General features: G+C 40.2%; 1 protein-coding gene across 7 annotated transcripts in view; it reads left to right on the plus strand.

Moving 5' to 3' along the window:
• ptprk (protein tyrosine phosphatase receptor type K) overlaps window positions 1-20748 on the plus strand; it is a 503565-nt gene that overhangs the window by 179941 nt on the left and 302876 nt on the right. For all 7 annotated transcript variants that reach the window (XM_078399543.1, XM_078399544.1, XM_078399546.1 and 4 more), the window contains exons 4-5: window positions 10468-10549; window positions 16733-16848. In XM_078399543.1, coding sequence (XP_078255669.1) covers window positions 10468-10549; window positions 16733-16848 — 198 coding nt within the window. The remainder of the gene's footprint in view (window positions 1-10467; window positions 10550-16732; window positions 16849-20748) is intronic.

Genomic DNA, 20748 nt, shown 5'->3' on the forward strand with positions numbered 1-20748 from the left:
AGGCAGGCACAGGTTACTGATTGTTGATGATCAGCTATGACCACAATGAATGGCGGTGCTGGCTCGAAGGGCCAAATGGCCGCCTCCTGCACCTATTTTCTATGTTTCTATAAATGAATGGGCTTATGTCAGAATTTAAGAATGGATTTCCCCAGTGAACATTCAGGGTCATCTGGGAAAGCTCCGACATCATTGTTAGTCTCTAAGTGAAACGTTCTGTGCACTGGGGAAACCCACTCATGGATTCTGACGCAGGACTCCGTGGAGTCTGTACTGGTGGACTGCAGCCATGAACTCATCAGTGGAGCTTGGCCGGCAAGGTTCTGACTTATGCACTTGCTGGCACTTCCATGTGGAACTGTCGTAATTTGTCGGAAAACCTAGGATTTGGTTGCCTAAGCAGCTAAATAGTACTGTGTAAGAAGTAACTGCAGATGCTGGTTTAAACCAAAAATAGACACAAAAAGCTAGAGTAACTCAGCGGTACAGGCAGCATCTCTGGAGTGAAGGAATGGGTGATGTTTCGGGTCGAGGCTCAGACTCGGGTCAAGTCTGAAAAAGGGTCACCCATTCCTTCTCTCCAGAGATGCTGCCTGTCCCACTGAGTTACTCCAGCTTTTTGTGTCTATCTTCAGCTAAATAGTACTTAAGTCTAAATTCACTGAGATATTCCATTACACACAAGTAAAAAATCCAAATCTCTGTGCCAGCAGCAGAACCTTGCTGGAGGCGATAGTACATTGTTAAATGGAGCATGACAGCCTGTGTGCTCAGGGCAAAGCACATCACATTTTATGATGGGAAAAAAAGACTCCATAGGATGTATATGCACCCAGAAAAGCTTTGTTAGTGGTTCAATCTGTGCAAATTCAAAGCTCAAAAGGACTAGTTTTTAAAAAAATATAGTTGTCAATGCTTCCAGAGCTGAAAGGTGAAGATTCAGTAAACTGGTTATCTGCAATAAATTACTAAAAAGAATACTGTTTGCAATTTTAATTTGCATCAGCTGGCCTATCATTATTCCCTTAGAGATTTTCTCATGTTAACTTCCTTCATTTATATTGACTGCTGTTGAAATTTGAATGCCAGGTTGGGAATTCATTGGTAATTTTCAAAATCTGATGGTGAAGCACAATTGCGATGATTTCCTGCAAGAACCCCAGGTGCAACCAAACCAGCAGGACAGCAATTTCTCCACATCTATTACTGTCCCACTATTGATGCATACGGACCCCTCACAATTGATATGGAAATAAAAGGGAACCAGAAGCTTTGTCTTCCTGCTTCAGAATGGTTAACTGAGAGAATTATGTAATTTGCTGCAGAATAACCCGATGTCTGGAACACTTTCTCCTTTAGTAGTTGAAGTAAGGGAAATGCACGGCTTTTGTGCTGTTGGAATTCTTCAGTTCTGATGAAATACGGTGCACAAATATATCAAGCAGATGCAGTTTGCTGATGGAGAGTATGAGCACGAGGAAGATCAAGAACTTAATCAAGCAGCATATTTTCAGCAAAGTTAGTTCAGCAAAGTTGTCTTCCCCAAGTATCCAAGGTCCTCAACATCTCATGGCTCTCAGAAACAGGAATCAATAGTCTGCTAATGACCAGATTCCACATGTATGAAATCAATTAACTTATCTTTGTCCTCATAAAACAGTGATAATGTCTTCAATAGCTAGCTGCCCACGATGCCCATATTACATATAAGTGGGAGAAAAAGACATCGCTGAAGTTATTGCTCTGGAGACCTACACCTCTATGTACTACTTCAACAGCATTTTGTCCTACAAGAAAGATGTGCCGACAACCTTAGGTTATTGGGGTGTATCATTCTCATGAGTCTATCATCAAGTGATAGAACATAGTAGCGCAAGAACAGGCCCTTTGACCCATCCAAATATGCCTATCCAAAAGTCTCTTAAGTGCCCCTATTGTTTATGCCTCAACCACCACCCCTGGCAGCACATTCCTTATTACTGACATGAGGCTCACCGGCCTTTAATTCCCTGGATTCTCCCTACTTCCCTTTTAATTAAAGGAACAACATTGGCTACTCTTCAATCCTCAGGAAATTCACCTGTGCCTAGAGAAGACGCAAAGTTCTTTGTCAGGGCTCCTGCAATATCCTCTCTTGCCTCTCTCAATAAATTTAATCAGGTCCTGGAGATGTATCCACCTTAATGCCCTTCAAGAGCCCCAACAACACCATCACCTTAATTTCAAACTGCCCTTGCATATTAGTATTCTTCACACTGATCTCACTGTCCTCATGGTGAAAACAGATATAAAGTGCTTGTTTAGTAACTCGCCTACATACCCGGACTCCAACCACAAATTCCCTTTATCCTTAAGTTGTTCTACCATCTCTCTGGTCACCCTCTTGTCTAGGTATAACAAGAATTGTGATTTTCTTTATTCCAAATCGCCAAAGCCATTTTGTGGTCCCTTTGGCCCTTCTAATTGCCCGCTTGTGTTCTTTCCTCCTTTCTTTATATTCCTCAAAGGTCCTGTCTGATTCCATCTTGTTAAACCTTGCACACATCTCATTTTCCTTTTTGATCAAATTTAGAGCCTCTTTGTTATGGTTCTCTTGCTTTGCCATCCTTATCCCCCCCTCCTTACTGTTATTGGAAGTTAATTGAATAGAGAAGAACAATTGTTGACTACTTCTGTAAATAAAATTTCCTGCAGTTTGCAGTAGATACAATTTAGATAGATCCCATTTGGGGTGAAATATGTAAGGCACCAAATTACCATCACCACATTTACAACTGGATATAAAGGGACTGAATAAATTGATTAACTGGATTGATAAATTGTTTTCAATACATGCAACTGTATTTTAGTGGAGGTGCATCTTCAGCCTTCACTCTCCTCTCCCTCCTCTTTAGTGCATTTCCTGCAGCAGGCTTCATGCTCTGAAGATGAAAGGGTATGTTTACCCAAATATTTAAGCTGTGCAATTGTGAATAACCTACTTTCATTCCTCAGACCTGATCACTTTTATTGTCATCTTTAATGGAAAACCACATCCCTTTCGCAAATGCTGCCCCAGATTTTATGAATGCTTCATTGGCTGGCTAAGCATAGCATCCACATTATATGCTAAGGGGGAAAATATCACAGGTCACACATCTATTTACTACTCCTTAGCCAGTATTTGTGAATTAAGTTCCTCACATACCAATTTGCTATGGATTAGTTCTTGAACAGTGATTTTCATACTGTGAAAGTACTCTGATGAACAGCTCTTGAGCATCAGATTAAGATTTTTTTTGTCATATAAACCAAGGAACAATGAATTCCTTTATTCACATGAAGCTCACAGAATAAAGAGTGTACATACAGCAATAATAAAAACAATGACAAGGACAAACAGCAGAATGATGCAAGGTTGTAGTGCAAAATTTAAATTGTGCAAAAAGATATTAAAGTACAGTAATGGAATGACAGAATGATGTGGAGTTAAGAGTATGAGGCAGCGCCCCCTTAAATGGGGAATGACAGAGGTGATTAGTTCAGGAGTTGCATAGCAGTGGGGATAAGCTGTCTGAGCTTTCAAACTCCTGTATTTTCAAAAGAGAGAAAAGGGAATGGCTGGGGTCGTATGCTGTTCTTTACGATACTTCCAGCCTTCCAGGTACATGCACTGCCAAGGTGGACTGGACGGGAGAAAATCATGAGTCTGATGGACTGGGTTGTGTTCAACTCTCTCTGAAGGTTCATGCAGTCTAAAACGAGGAGTTACCATATCAGGCTGAGATGCATCCATGCAAATAATTTCTGTAATACATCAGTAGAAGTTTGGTGGCACAGTAAGTTGGTAGAGTTGCCTTATAGCATCAGAGACCCAGGCTCAATCCTGACCTTGGGTGCTCTCTGTGTGGAGTTTGCACATTCTCCCTGTGACTGTGTAGGTTCCCTCCTACAACCCGAAGACATGCAGGTTTGTAAGTTAATTGGCCTCTGTAAATTGCCCCTCATGTTTGGCAACCACAACAGCCTGACCGTGGGAGAAGACAGCAGGGGAAGGGAAAAGACATTCTGGCCTTCCATCACAGTGAGGAGGGGACTGGAGGAGACTCACTGTGATGGATGTTTCTTTTTTTTGTGTGTTGGTTGGGGTTGTGGAATTTGCTTGTTTTATTGCTTTTATTATTGGACTGTGGTTGACTAAATTTCGTCCAAAAAACTTGTTTTTTGGATGACAAATGAAGATATCTTGAATCTTGAATTATAACTTGGAACTAGAGTGAATGGGTGATTGTTGGTGTGAACTGAAGGGCTTGTTTCCTTGCTGCATCTCTAAACTAAACGAAGTTCAAGAGAATCCTTGTGGACATGCTAAACCTATGAAAAATGCGCTTTCTTGATCACATCAGTGTGAAGGGTTTGGGTTTGATTGCTGATGTTGATGTGGATGCCAGAGAATTTGTAGATGTTGGTCATCTCTACAGCTGATTTGTTGATGAGAACAAGATTGTGTTCACCCCCTCACTTCTTTAGGCCAACAACCAACACTTCTGAAGAAGGGTCTCGACCCAAAACGTCACCCATTCCTTCTCTCCAGAGATGCTGCCTGACTCGCTGAGTTATTCCAGCATTTTGTGCCAACCAACATTTTTGTCTTGCTGACATGAAGAGTTAGGTTATTATCTTGACATCATGATACCATTTTTAATCTTTCTTGTACATTCTAGTTGCATTGGCTGCTGCACTGGTGGTTGTGCTATTTTACTGAGCGTGGTATAGTTAGCATGTTATGCCACCTACAGGTTCCCTTGCTATAAATTCTTTGCAAAGTATCAGTGAATTAGAACCTCAAATCAGTCAAGAAGTCGGTAAAAAAGAACTTTCAACCCATCATTTTTTTTACAATTGCAATTGTCAAAAGATGGCAACTGTTTTTTAATAATTTTTTTTTCTGACACAACGGTTTCATGTCATTATGCACATCCAAGATTTATTTTTCAAAGTCTTGCCATTTAACATTTTCAATACCTGCGTCTTACTCTCCCTGTACATCTCACTGATGTGTTCTTATTCTTGTTATTTTTACTAAGTTACTGGTAGCCACCAAGCTCCATCTGTATTTCTTGCAGTTATAGATTACTCCAATTCATCATTGCATGTGCAAAAAAAAAAAGAACAGATAGAACCGATGTTGCAGGTCATGGTGAACCCGAATAAAAATGTCAATAACATATTGACTTTAAAACTAGTATTGAAAATTGTTAAATTGCTAGATTATCAAGCAATTTTAATAATAATTAGGTGATTGTAATTTCAATTTAATTTATTTCATCCTGATTTTATTTTTGTGGTTTCTGGTTAGCTTTCAGCATTTGCAGAGTCAGAACTTTATCTGGGATTGGGTTGCTCGGTATTTTTATCCACATATTTTTCGTTGATCAGTCCTACTTGGTGATAGTGACAGGATTTGACTCACTTGAGGGTTTAACAAATCCAGGGCTTAACAAATAAGTAATTGTCCAAGTTGGGACTTTTTTTGTAAAGCAGTACTATGCAGTGGATTTTGGTTCACTCTGATTTCAAGATTAAAGCATAGCTTTCAGTTGAGTAATTGCAGGTTGTTCTCTTTCACTGCATAAGAATGAACTGTTTTGCAATCAAACCTCCTGCTAAGGCAGATTTGCTTACTTTTTGTCAGGTATAGACTCAGATCAGAAGAATGGCAAAGATGAATCATTTATGTTACTGCATCAGACAATCATGACACTGAATAAAATCTAACATTTATCTTAGTCAGGTATGCAAGAATGTCAAAGAGAAATCAGGCATCAAGAGATATATTTGCCCTCCTAATCATTTGCATGTAGTGGAAATCTGACTGGTAATCTTTGACAATAGCTCTTTTGTTGCTTATTCCATTAAGAGCACTGTCATACTTGTTTCAATTTCCAGTTAAAAAACTGGCATTCCAGTTGTTAAAATGCTTTTTGCTTCATTGATCTGGATTGAATAAAAGTATATAATTCTTAATATTTTCATTCGGTACTGAAAAAGAATGACTTGGGATGTGTTGTTTTAACTTCAAAGTATGCTTTGCCCTTGTGTTGGGAATGATAAATGTTGACATAGTGATCAGTGTGCGGTCATTAGATTTGAGTTTTGATGTACTGAGTTACTTATTCATCTCTTTTTACGGTTCAATTGACCTGCTCAGTTTATGTGAACTGCAAACAGATTTCAGCTTCCAAAGAACTGCATTATATTATAAACTGTTATGACTGGATTGGAAAATTAATCTATGTATAAAGGATTTGAACATCCTAGTGAAGTCTGGAAAGTTCTTTCATGGTCAGAGAATGTGGAAATAGGCCATTCAGTCAACTTTGTCTGTGCCGAATATAAAGTGCCTGCTAGTACTAATGACATTTACCAGCACATTGCAATCGTCTTCCGTGCCATAATGTTGACCAATACCATTTCAATACCACTGAAATGTTGTGAAAGTTTGAATCTCCACTGTCCTGGCGTTGTAATCCAGATTTGAACCACGCTTGAGAGAAAATACTCAATTTGTTGTGGGTCCAGGTTCTTGCTGATGTCAGAATTCGATGTCGCTCGGTGTGGACGACCTTGCACCTTCAAGCACCGAAGCGTCCGAGATGCTGCCTCGAGTGACGGAGACTGACTCTCACTCCTTGCTGGTCCACCGAGTGCTGATGTGCGTGAGACAATGTCTGCTAGCGCTGCCGGATCGCTGTGGTCAGTGGAAGGTCTGACTGCGTCACCTACTCCTGATTGCCGTTTAACGTGCTCTCGCTCTGCATCGTCAGTGAGTGCCTTTTGGCGACGTCGTTGGACAGCGTGGCAGGGGACTGCTTGGCCTTGGCCGACTCTGCCTCCGGTTCTTTAATCCTGTTCTCTTTCACGTCTGGCTGTGCTCGAAGTGCAGTCACGTAATCAGTTGTCTCCTTGGCTTGCCCTTGTGGATCCCGTCTCTCTCGTCCGAGCTAATCTTTTTCTTTTCCCAAAACTTTCACTTCAATTAGAGTGTTTTAACCAACCTCTAAAAGCACTTAATCACCACGGATGTTAGTGCCACTTGGAGGTGAAAGGTCATCCACACCGAGCGACATCGAATTCCTATGTCAGCAAGAGCCTGGACCCACAACAAATTGAGTATTTTCTCTCCGAAGTGTGGTTCATTGAGGCATGTCACATTACTCTTGTTGAGCACTCGTATTATTGATGCCCTTTTGAAAGCAGGTGGGAACCTCAGTCATGAGAGGTTAAAAATGTCCGCATAAACTCTAGCCAATTGGTCCGTACAGATTTTGAGAATGCGACCAGGCATACCATCAAGTCCAGACGCATTCTGAGGGTTCACCCTCCTGAAGGATCTTCTAACATTGGCATCTGTAACTCAGATTGTTATATTTTGGGGGCCTGCAAAGGCATATCAGTGTTCTCCCTATCAACGCATGCAATGAAAGCATTGAGCCTGTCTTATGTTTTGATCAATATTCTAGCATCCGCAGTTTCATGTCTCTCTATTTATCGACTCCTGTGCATTCCAAGACATCCATCGTCTCCATCTTCTTAACTCTGACCTGCTCCAGATTATCCATGTACCCCTCCATGAACTTGCTATCCTTCACAAAGGCAATGATTGTCTTGCTGTCTATTCATGCACAGTCTGTTGTGCAGCCTTCAGTCTGAAAAACAACTATTTACAATGACTCACTTTTTTTGGTGTCAACATTTTTAAGTACTCGAGATGACAATCTACAATCCGCTTTAATTGAAAACTTTTTTTAGAATTCAATATTGTTAATGCTATTTTCTCCAGTTTCAGCAGATTATGCTTTTTGGAGACTGTTCAACTTGTTGAAAATCAGTGACATCTCTGTTGGGAACTCAAAAAATCAATGTTTAAATCTATCAAGGTCACTGGTACTTCAAATATAAGAGCCGTCTTATACGAGAGACAGAGAGAGAGAGAGCGAGAGCGATACGATAAATGATAAGCCTAGAATGAATTGGTTGTAAATACATTTTTCTTAAATTGTTCATCTTAACCTAAAAAGATGCTCTTTTATTTTGTAGACAATAATCCCCTCTATCCTTTTCTTTTCTGCTTCATTCAACCACAAGCATTGCCGGACACTTGCACTCAGTCGACCAAGGCCTGCTGGATCTCCCAGAAGCTAACAACTTTTAACTCCCCTACCCACACTGACCTTTCTGTTATGGGCCGCCTCCATTGCCAGAGTGAGGCCAAACTGGAGGAACAGCACCTCGTATTCCGCTTGGGCAGCTTACAACCCAATGGTTCTCCAATTCTTGGTAACTAACCTATAAACACACCCCTTTCTCCCTCTCCTTCTTTTCCTGCTCTTTCACTGCGCCCTACCTGGATATGCACCCATTTACGCCCCTCTCTTCCCTCCCCCCATCTATATTGTGCCTATATTCTGTTCTCTGGCTGCACTATTCTATCCTCTATCATTCACTCTTTATCCCACATTTTTATCTTTGTCCAACCATTTGCCAATCAATCCCCCTTCTCCCACCCCCACCCCCCCCCCCCACCCTTCACCTGTATTCGCCCATCACTTGCCAGGCTTTGTCCTGTCTCCACCTCTCTTTCATCTTTCTCATCCCTACCACATTCAGTCTGAAAAAGTGTCCAAACCTGAAACACCATCTGTCCATTCCCTCCACAGTTGCTGCCTGACTTGCTGGGTTACTCCAATGCTTTGTATCTTTTTGTAAATCAGTACCTGCAGTTCCTTGCATTTGCAGTTCCTTGCGACTATAAAATCATCTTGCAATATCATATCATCATATCATCATATATATACAGCCGGAAACAGGCCTTTTCGGCCCACCAAGTCCGTGCCGCCCAACGATCCCCGTACATTAACACTATCCTACACCCACTAGGGACAATTTTTACATTTACCCAGCCAATTAACCTACATACCTGTACGTCTTTGGAGTGTGGGAGGAAACCGAAGATCTCGGAGAAAACCCACGCAGGTCACGGGGAGAACGTACAAACTCCTTACAGTGCAGCACCCGTAGTCAGGATCGAACCTGAGTCTCCGGCGTTGCATTCGCTGTAAAGCAGCAACTCTACCGCTGCGCTACCGTGCCGCCCTTTTTCTCAATCTTTGAGAAAACAGTAATTTCCTTAATGTTTTTGACCCTTTAAGAAATGTACATATAGCAGCTTCCTTTAATACTTTTTTCCAGTTTAATGCAAAAGAATTGATATCAACATCAGATTTGAAAAGGTATTGAATCAATCAATCAATGTTTGGTTGACATCTTCTGGGATGTTCAGTTCTGTCACAGTTTCTAAACCAACCTGTGACACTATTAACCTTGGAAGTGTTCAGGTGTGTTTCTAGTTTGTTCTCATTGCAGACAATGTTTTTTACTGGTAACATTTACATGCAGTTGAAATAGTGTCATAATCGTTAAATCAGCTTCACTGAAAAATAATTTTCACTTGCTTGCTGGGAAATAATATATTGCGAATTACACAGTTTGAACTAATATTCATTTTATTCCCGAGCTACAGACAACAATTAGGATTTCCCCAAAGAATTCTGCCAGAGTTAAATTATTTATGATAACAGTAAATAGATGCATTGAGAATCCTGTGCTGTAGCATAACTCATGTATCTCAAGGGTCACTCTAAGTGAGCAATTATTTTTGTAAGTCAGATAATTTGTTTAAAAGTAAAAATTCTAGGACAGCATATTTAGTAAAAACTCTTCACATTTGCTTACTCTGTTCCACATCATTATAGGCTCATGTCTCCAATTATGGATGTACTGAGAATAAAATGCACATTTCCCAGTGGTGCAAACCAATTTTTCAATGGAATGAAGAACTGATTGGAGCATGGAACATGCCACGCACTACTATTTGTTCTGTACTTCTGATCAAGTTTAGTCCAGATCTCAGACTCGCGGCTGCATATATGGCCATTTTCCTGCTGATGCAGTGAAACAAAGTTACATTAAAATTCAAGATGTGAAATTACCTTTCTATTGTGCCTTCATTGACAACACCACTGGCCTCATGCCCAACTGTAATTGTCTTTGAACAGTTCTTGACATTGTTTCACCAATAAACTACAGTGAAGTCAGGCAAGAAATTGGTCTCAATTCAAGGGAACTGCAGGATTACTGCTGATTTTGGGTGTCGGATCATTGCATCTTGTTGGTAGAACTCCAAGAATCTCCTGGAGATCAATCTTCATTACTGGGTCTAACTTCTGAAATTTCCTACCCAGCAACCCTGAAAGAACCTTCACCAGAGGATCTGTACCAACTCAAGTGTTGACGCATCACCACCATCTCAATGGCAATAGGGTTGGGCATTTTCTCATGTGTCCTGATATGCGGCAGAATTTGGGGATTGATGTGGGGAGGTGTATGTTTTTTTTACGAAAACAATTTTTTTGTTTATTTTTACAGGTGATCTTTGAAGCAGATGTGTCTCGCGAGCAAAGAGGATATATTGCCATTGATGACGTCCAGGTGCTGAGCTACCCATGTGGTTAGTACATATTCTTAAAATGCTGCTGTTCAGATACAGGGAAGAGTGAAGTTATAATTTTGACTGAAAACTGGCATTAATTTGGATATTCAATAGACATTGAAATTTATTTTACATCGAAACATAGAAAATAGGTGCAGGAGTAGGCCATTCGGCTCTTCGAGCCAGCACCGTCATTCAATATGATCATGGCTGATCATCCAAATCAGTACCCCGTTCCTGTTTTCTCCCCATATCCCTTGATTCCATTAGCCCAAAGAACTATATCTAACTCTCTCTTGAATACATCAAGTGAATTGGCCACCACTGCCTTCTGTGTTAGAGAATTCCACAGATTCGCAACTCTCTGGGTGAAAAAGTTTTTCCTCATCTCAGTCCTAAATAGCCCATCCCTTATTCTTAAACTGTGACCCCTGGTTCTGCACTCCCCCAACATTGGGAACATTTTTTCCTGCATCGAGCCTGTTCAATCCCTTAAGAATTTTATATGTTTCTATAAGATCTCCTCTCATCCTTCCAAATTCTGGTGAATATAAGCCCAGTCGACCCATTCTTTTAAAATTAAATTGATATATTTTCGTCATGCTGACCATAAGCTATCAATCTGTACTATCCCATTTACCTACACCTGGTCTGTAGCTCATTATCTTTGCCGATTCATGTCTATTACACATCTAACCTTCTATTCTCCATAAACTGGAGAAGTAATCCAACGATAGTCACCTATTAAAAAGCACTTTTCATAGTTTCATCTCTCTACCTTTGCCACCATCCCATGATTTTATAAACTTCTAAGAAATCTGGATTTTTCCATCTCTAACTTAATTGCTTCATCATTGGTAGACGTGCTTTCAGTTATCATAAGATCTGCAATTTGCATACCAAGATCTTAACTAACACATCTCAACCAACCTGCCTTTCTTTATAATATTCTTAAAGCTTTATAATATTCTTAAATTGTGAGAATGTTTGCATCTTACAACCCCTCAAGCTGTTCCACCCTTACCAGCTTGGCATATGCTCTGTCTACCTGACTAACACAGCTTTCCTTTTATATTTGGATGGTCTTCGCCTCCAAGTGTCCTCAATTCCACTGAAGTTAGTTTAAACGCTCCCCAACAACACTTGCAAACCCCCCCATACAAGGTTTGGTTCAACCCTCCAGTCCACCTTCCCAGGAAGGATTTCCAGTAATCCAAAAATCTAAAGCTTGTCCTCCAGCACCATCTTTTCAGCCACACTGAATCACACTGCAAAACCGAAGTCCCAGATGTGAAGTGCACCCAGCTTCTCATCACAGAATATCAGTGCTGCTCCACAGGATTCAGTGTAATGTGTCATCTGATCTAGACAATAGACAATAGACAATAGGTGCAGGAGGAGGCCATTCGGCCCTTCGAGCCAGCACCGCCATTCAATGTGATCATGGCTGATCATTCTCAATCAGTACCCCGTTCCTGCCTTCTCCCCATACCCCCTGACTTAGCTATCCTTAAGAGCTCTATCCAGCTCTCTCTTGAATGCATTCAGAGAATTGGCCTCCACTGTCTTCTGAGGCAGAGAATTCCACAGATTCACAACTCTCTGACTGAAAAAGTTTATCCTCATCTCAGTTCTAAATGGCCTACCCCTTATTCTTAAACTGTGGCCCCTTGTTCTGGACTCCCCCAACATTAATAATAATAATAATAATACATTTTATTTATATAGCGCTTTTCATATACTCAAAGACGCTTTACAGAGATTTTGAGAACATAGGGAGATTAATAAATAGATAAATAAGTAAATAAATAAATGAACAGAGAAAGGAGACAGTAGGTGAGGTGACCTTCAGTGGTTGAAGGCAGTACTGAACAGGTGGGACTTCAGCGATGTTTTGAATGTGGTGAGTGTGGGGGAGTCTCTAACGAGTCTCTAACATTGGGAACATGTTTCCTGCCTCTAACGTGTCCAACCCCTTAATAATCTTATACGTTTCGATAAGATCTCCTCTCATCCTTCTAAATTCCACAAATCTCTACTCATCTGTGAGTTCTAGATGGTTATTCATAAACATGCATGTAGGAACAAAATGACATGTGCACTGTGGTAATCGGTGCACTGCTGGCTGAAGATCAGTATGATCAGACCCATTGTTTAAGGTTTGGAAACGTGAAGTACTTCTAAAAGCACTTCTGGTGTACTGATTTTAGATGATCAGCCATAATCACTCGAAGGGCCACATGGCCTATTCCTGCACCTATTTTTCTGTTTCTATGCTTCTAAAACGAAGACAGACGGAACCTAGGAAGAAGCGTAGAAGAAAATCAAGCTCATTTTCATCATTCCACATATAGTTCATAAACCAGCAGAATTTAATTTCTAAATATTTCCCTTGCCTCTGACAGACGGTAATTTGAAGTCCAAAATGTTATTATAGTGTAGCAGTCAGCTATCAAACCACTGAATGCTCTTATCTTTACAAATGGGACTTCTATATTTTCTCTGCAACAAAAAATCATTTGTGCCTTAATTCAAAATGATATAGATAGAACAATGAACATAGCAGATATAGTTACACATTGATGAAGGCAAATGCCGACTTATTTTGCATTTTGAACCATATTTCAATTCAACAAAGCATTAAAATAAAACTAAAATATCTGCTTATGCCAGATTACTTTTTAAAATGAAAAAATATTTCAATTACATTTTGAATAATGTTGTCCACCAGTTCCACGTTAGCTCAGTGAAAACTGCTTTGTACTCAATTTGTCTGCAGCACCAACTTGTCAAATTTCATCAACGTTCAATAATTTGAGAAATTGATTCCTCTAATTAGAATATGCTTTTCCAAACAGGACTGAATGTGGTGCTTTTGTAAATATCCATCGCAAATTCAATCTTTACAACTCCCTCCAACTCATTCCCCTTTCTGTGGTCTTTTCTCTGTGATTTTCTTTGCTTTGAAAACACAATAGTCATAGAATTAAAATTCTTTATCTATAATTTATCATTTAGTCAATTCCCTAAGACTGATTTATTGCTTAATCTCCCGTGTGAATACACCACCTATCTTTGGTATAACTTGTAGCTTATTTGAAATTCTAAATAGCATTTATGATCTTAATGCGCACATCTGCAAAATGTGCAACGAGCTTGAGAACCAGCTGGAAGCACTGCTTCATTCGGCTGAGAATTTTGTAGACAGAACATTTTTAACAGTGATTACCCTGCTGGTAAATGAACAATGGTTGGGATTGGTGGAAGAGAGAGAGTCCAGTGACAATGATAGTGGCAAGCCCTGCACAGAGGGAAAATGCAGATATTTCTGCAATTATAGATATCAATCCAGGATGATATGTTGCCTCCTTGCTGCCAGGAGCAAAGAAGTCACAGGCACGGTGGCGCAGCGGTAGAGTTGCTGCCTTACAGCGAATGCAGCGTCATGTTCGATCCTGACTACGGGTGCTGTACTGTACGGAGTTTGTACGTTCTCCCTGTGACCTGCGTGGGTTTTCTCCGAGATTTTTGGTTTCCTCCCACACTCCAAAGACGTACAGGTTTGTAGGTTAATTGGCTGGGCAAATGTAAAACTTGTCCCTAGTGGGTGTAGGATAGTGTCAATATGCGGGGATCGCTGGGCGGCGCGGACCCGGTGGGCCGAAGGGCCTGTTTTTGCGCTGTATCTCTAAATCTAAAAAAAATCTAAAAATAGTTGCAATGGTTATTTAAAAGAGGATAGTAAAAACTTAGAGGGCATAGTTCACATTGGTGCGATCAACATCATGGTTATGTCCCGCAACTTGAAATTAGGAAGCCAAGTAGCAGATGAAGAGGAAGAACTTGCAGAGTCACATGGTAGCAATGATAAGAATAGGAAGATAGAATGTGTGGCTGAAAAGATGGCGCTGGAGGACAAGCGTTAGATTTTTGGATTACTGGAATTCCTTCCTGGGAAAGTGGACTGGAGGATTGAACCAAACCTTGTATGGGGGGGGGGGGGGGGGTTGCAAGTGTTGTTGTGGATTGTTTAAGCTAACTTCAGTGGAATTGAGGACTCGAGGAGGCGAAGACCATCCAAATATAAAAAGAAAGCTGTGTCAGTCTGGTCGACAGAGCATATGTCAAGCTGGTAAGGGTGGAACAGCCAGAGGGGTTGTAAGATGCAAGCATTCTCACAATTTAGATTCTCAGTATTTAGATAAAAAGTTGAATTGCAGAGGCTTGGAAGACGACAAGCTGAAGGCTGGAAAATGGGATTAGTATTGATAAGTGCTTGATGGATGATGTAGACACATTGTGGGGCAAATGACCTAGTTTTGCAATCCGCATCCAAAATAAATGTTTTTCCAAATAAGGGAGATGACTTGGTACTTGTAGGTACGTCTGGTATAAATTCACAATACCTTTGATACAAATCTGAGTTGAGGAATTGTTCCCCCAGCTGGTTTGGATGTGGAGAATTAACCTGGGTAAATTTGAACGAGGCAGATAGGGTTGAGTTGAGCTGGACTTGACCTGACACCCAGACATGGTGCAAAGGTTCATCCAAATTAATCGCATGACAAGGCCTCGGGGACAAGTTGGTCCTGAGTGGCGAAGGCCTGAGGACAGTCTCTGGAACACGTGCCAGTTAACAAAGCTGAGGATGGAATCTTGTCACCTGTTAGGGCAGTGAACAGATGTCAGACATCCGTGATATTCAGAAACAGTTTAAGATCATTAAGTACACTTTAAATAATTTGGAAATAATAATTAAAGTTTGTTAAAAGACTGAGAAATAATTAACTGCACTGTAGTAACAGATGTTTAAAAATAATGTTTTTTTTAAAAAATTCATCTGGGAGTTGGAAATTCCTATTCAATGAATGATGTAACTTCTGCTCTGCCAGGTTGAGCTAGCATGGGACAGGAGAGAAAATTACACAGTGTGATTGTTTTTCTCTCTGTTTCAGTCATTGTTTGGAATTGTATCTGGAAATGCTGGTGTTGATGATGGGTCACAGTGAGGCTTGCTGGAGATGATTGTGAGAGTTACCCAGCATGATTGAGGGTTAGGTACATCTACATTTAAAGTTTATTGTCACGTGTACTGATGCTCCAATGAATGGCTGTCTCCAGTTTGTTGATAACAACAATTTTTTTCTGCTATTAGCTTGGATGCTGAAAGATAGAAATTCACCAGATTGATCCCAGGGATGGGTGAATTGCGAAGCTGAACAAGCCTATGTTATTGAATTGAGAGGTGATTTCATTAAGATATAAAAAATCTAATGGAGCATGACAGGGTGAAGACGGGAATGATGTTTCCTTTATGTCTGGAATCAGACTGAGAAAAAACACTTTCTTCACCCACATGGAGGTTGGAATTCTTTACCCAAGGGAGCTGTGGAGACTCATTGCAGAGTATATTCAAGATCGCTTGATAAATTTGTATACGTTAAGGGGACTTGGGAAAACGAATTCTGTACGAGAAAGTGACATTGAGAGAAAAGACTAGCCTTGATATTCCTGAATGATGGTGCTGATGTGAACAGCTAGATGGTCTATATCTGATGTATGTGATTTGCCGCAGAAAATAATTCCAATTGCAATGAAAACAGAGTAATTTAGTTTAGAGATACAGCGCAGAAACAGGCCCTTTCGGCCCACTGGGTCCGTGCCGACCAGCGATCCCCGCACATTAACACTATCCTACACCAACTAGTGACAATTTTTACATTTACCAAGCCAATTAACCTACATACCTGTATGTCTTTGGAGTGCGGGAGGAAACCGAAGATCTCGGAGAAAATCCACGCAGGTCACGGGGAGAACGTACAAACTCCATACAGACAACACCGTAGTCGGGATCGAACCCGGGTCTCCGGCGCTGCATTCGCTGTAAGGCAGCAACTCTACCGCTGCGCCACCGTACATCGGGTCCAGGCAGCATCAGTGAAATGACAAACACAGTTAATGCTTCCGTTCAAAAACTCAACATTACAACTTTAATTGGTTCTGTTGATGCAAAGAAGATATGCTGGCAAATTAAGAAACAATTGTTATTATTGTCTTACCTAATCACTGAGTATTTTACACATCTTAAAATGAAACCATATGTGTGACTGCAGTATACTGGCACATCCTGAGTTCCACTAAGCTCAGCGCTAAATCAATTGACTTTTGTCACAGACATGTCAAAATGTTTATGTTTTGCAGACAAATCTCCTCATTTTTTGCGACTTGGAGATGTGGAAGTAAATGCAGGACAAAATGCTACATTTCAGTGCATCGCTACAGGCAGGGATACAGTGAATAACAAGCTGTGGCTGCAGGTGAGATCTGGCAGTGTTATATTCCCATCTGTCTTGTAATAATTCATTCTGTCTTAAATAGAAAAAAAGAAATCAAACAATTTTCATGCAATACTGACTATACATATTGGGGGGGAAAAAAGATTATTTTTCAAGTTCTACTTTCATTGAAGTTTAAACAGTCATGCAATTTGATTTTTAATAAAATTATGATTTACATGCAAACATTCAGTGAATCTGCAATCTGGGACATAGTTTAACACACATAGTAGGTCACACTTGGAACATTACCCTGGAGCAACATTATTTCAGGTTTAATAATGAGACCCAAGTGACTGTTGGCTTCAGAAAACCAGAGGCAGAATCAATCATGGCTGCGAGGGGAGTGGTTGTTGCCAACCCCATGTATAAATTCTATTGATAAAGTTGAAGTAGCACACAATACTTCCCACTGATGTGAAAGATACAGCCAACTGATGCGCAATTCAAGAAATACATTACTTGAATTTTTCTAATGAGGAAGGCTGCTGTAGACCATGCCTGCATCAAAGCTGATTTTATTTGGCACATTCACAAAACTCTGCAGAATGTGAGATGTTTGCATAATGCCTGAGCATGGGGAGTGATTGGAAAGCAACAATTTATTACAGATTGCTCGGGTATCTTTTATGCGTTGCTTTAGATGTGATGTGCTGGTTGCTTTTCTTCTTGAATTCTGCAACATACACAATCGCTGTGTTATGAGCAGAAGTGACTTTTTGAAGCACTGGCAAAGCAAAATGGAGGGATTAAAGGGAATGGTAGATGAGATTAGTTTATCTCGGTATCATGTTCGGTACAAACATTGTGGGTCAAATTCTTGTGCACAATTCATGTGCATTACTGTTCTATGTTATAAAAAAAACCTAAGCACAACTGGTATAGTATTGTGTTTATTATATCAATGAGAAATATGACAGGGTAATATTTGAGAAATATTTTGTAATATGTTGATTGTGCTTAGTTTTGTTTATAACAGAACAGTAAAGCACAAGCATGTGTTTGCAGCACGTTTTTCAATATTGTGTTTATTATACCAATGAGAAATATGACAGGTTAATATTTTAATATGTTGATTGTGTCAGCAAATTGAAAAACGTCCTACAAACTATGGTTAATTTTCTTTTACTGTGATATTGCCGAGTTATGTGTGTGAAATTGACAGAATTTGCTTGTAAATGATAAATTCTTATTTTAAGATGGGAGCTTGCTCATTTTTCAAAGCTTTGGATGCTTATATCTTCCATATAAAATAATACTTTGACTGCAGCTGTTGTGCTCTGAAAAGACCATCAAGTCATAGTCACACAGCATGGAACCAGGCCCTTCAGCCCAACTTGCCCACGCCAACCAACGTGCCCTATCTGCACTAGACTACTATAAAGGCTTTAGTAGGAAAAGGAGAGATTTAGTAAAATAGTTTAGGCGATTAGGAATTACTATTACGCGGATGTAGTGGAAAAGCTGAGATTATTCTTGGAGGAGGCTGTGAGGAGAGTTGATAGAGGCGATTAAAAGCATATATGGTTTAGATAAAGTAAATGGAGAGAATCTGTTTCCAATAATAGAAAGGTCAATTACCAGATGTAAGGTAATTGGCAACAGAACCAGAGGTGACTCGAGGATTTTTTTTTCTCCAGTCAATTGTTGGCATTTAAATTGGGTAGTGATTGTAGATTCAAATGGTAGTTTAAAGGGAATTGCATGAATTCTGAAAAAAAGAATAACTTGCAGCCAAGTGGGACAAGCAGGATTACTTTTCAAAAGAATTGCAGGCTCAATGAGCCAGTTGGCCACTGCCTGTGCTGTACTAACCTATGTTTCTTAATCTGATCCTGTCTGATGGCAGGCCATATAAACGAAGGTCTGTTTTACACGGTTTGCCAAAGCTAATTGCCTTGCCTTCAACTGAACGTGCCGCTCTTCATCTCAGTCATGGTGTGCGATGTCCTGCAGTTTGTTTCTTTGTTTTTTTTACTGATGGTAAAATAAATGAATTGCGGTAGATCATGGGAACATTTAAAAGTCTACATTTGCACCATTGCACATGGTTGCACACTGCACACTTACTTATTAACAGCATAAATGTCATTATTTTAAAAAGTAATGAAATACTGAAATGGATTAATCATGCAAACATGGGATGTGTTATTTATCCAACATACATATCAGTTGGTATTGCATGCTGAATAATTTTCACACTTCTATCATATTTGTAATTTTGTATCATTGATTGTTTTCATAATCATTTGCATCTTGACATTTTCTGCTCTCCATAGAAGGTACATATTTTCATCAGATTATAGAAGTTGAGAGGTCATGTTGCAATTGTAGAAGACGTTGGTGAGGCTGCGTTTATAGTAGTATTGTGTTCAGTTCTGGGCACCATGTTATAGAAAATATGTTGTCAAGCTGGGAAGGGTGTGGAGAAGGTTTACAAGGATGTTGCCTGGGCTAGAGGTCTGAACTATAGGGAGAGGTTGAGTAGACTGGGACTCTATTCCTTGGAGCACAGGAGGATGAGGAGTGATCTTATTGAGCCGACCTGCAGCCGACCTGAAGGCGTTGGAGGCATTACCCCGGTTCACTCTTCTATCCATGCTTGCTCTTCACGTCCAACTTTTCCAGCTCCCTCCCAGTTACACTGTCTGCCGAGCAGTCGGGCAGGTTCCCAATACCATCGACCGCTGCGTTTTTGAGCATGGCCCCACCGACCATGAGCCTTTGGGCAGACTCTGTCAAGCCTTTGGGTGGGTTCCTGGTTCCATCTGAGTCTGCTGCGGGTTCCAAGGTAGTTCTGTGGCGGGTGAGGCAGTCCTGCTTGCCAGGGGCATTCCGGCCCAAAGCTTGCTGGGAGCTAAAATGGAGGGAGAAATCTTTTTAAAGGATTGGTAAAATTTCCATTTGGTATTTGCATTATTTTGTCATGCAGGTCAAGATTATTTATCTGTTTGATCATTTGGCTGTAACAATATCAATTGATTTCACATAGGTTGAACATTTATTTGGACCAGTTTAACCTTTGGTTGAGAATTTCGGATAAAGTAGTGCTTCTCATCCTCTTGATAATCAGTGATCTTTGCACGATACCTGCACGTCGGCAATGCTGTTAGATGAAAATGATCACATTTCAGTTGTAGCATCGTATTTCCAATGGTTGTCGACAACTCTTAGATGTTGGCCAAGAGTTGTATTTCCACCTGAGTACTTGCCAGTGGATGGTTTTTGTGGTCAAGTTCTAAGGGCATAAATAGTCAGTCATGTTTCAAAGGATTCTGTGAGGTATGATGCCAAGACCAGTTGAGGTTATTTCCCTACTGTAAAATTGCCACAGACATAAAAGCACAAGGTATTTTCAAGGGAACTTGAAAGAGTTGAGTGACATGAAAGAGGCCTGATGTGATAAATTTCATTTGTTTGGGAAGGTATCAGATACATCGGACTATTCAACTGTGTCTAAATCAGGACAGTAATATGCATGAAGACAATTGTTTGATTATATAATATAAATTTTGCTCTTCCTTTCTCAAAGACGACTGAAACACCATGAAACAATAAGGTAAATTTCTGTGCCTATTCTTAATTTGAGGTATCTTTCCAACTCTTCTAACACAAATGTCTGAAAGCTGCTTCCCCCATTTTGTGTGCAAACGTTCACTGTTTAAAATTGTGAGGAACCTAAAGCACAGGATTTTTGAACTGAAAGAGAACTATTTTCATAAGGAGCTGGGATGGTGTGTTATACATCCGTGTATTGATCTGAAATTTTCATAGCATTGAATACATCTACTTGAGTATTTCTGAGCCAGCTGCTTCTTCACGTTGTACATGTGATTAGGTCAGCCGTTACCTAAAGTGGCAAACTTGCATTAGTGGCCGTGA

Source organism: Rhinoraja longicauda, chromosome 5 (genome assembly GCF_053455715.1).
Source record: "Rhinoraja longicauda isolate Sanriku21f chromosome 5, sRhiLon1.1, whole genome shotgun sequence".
In the NCBI taxonomy this organism is placed as follows: Eukaryota; Metazoa; Chordata; class Chondrichthyes; order Rajiformes; family Arhynchobatidae; genus Rhinoraja; species Rhinoraja longicauda.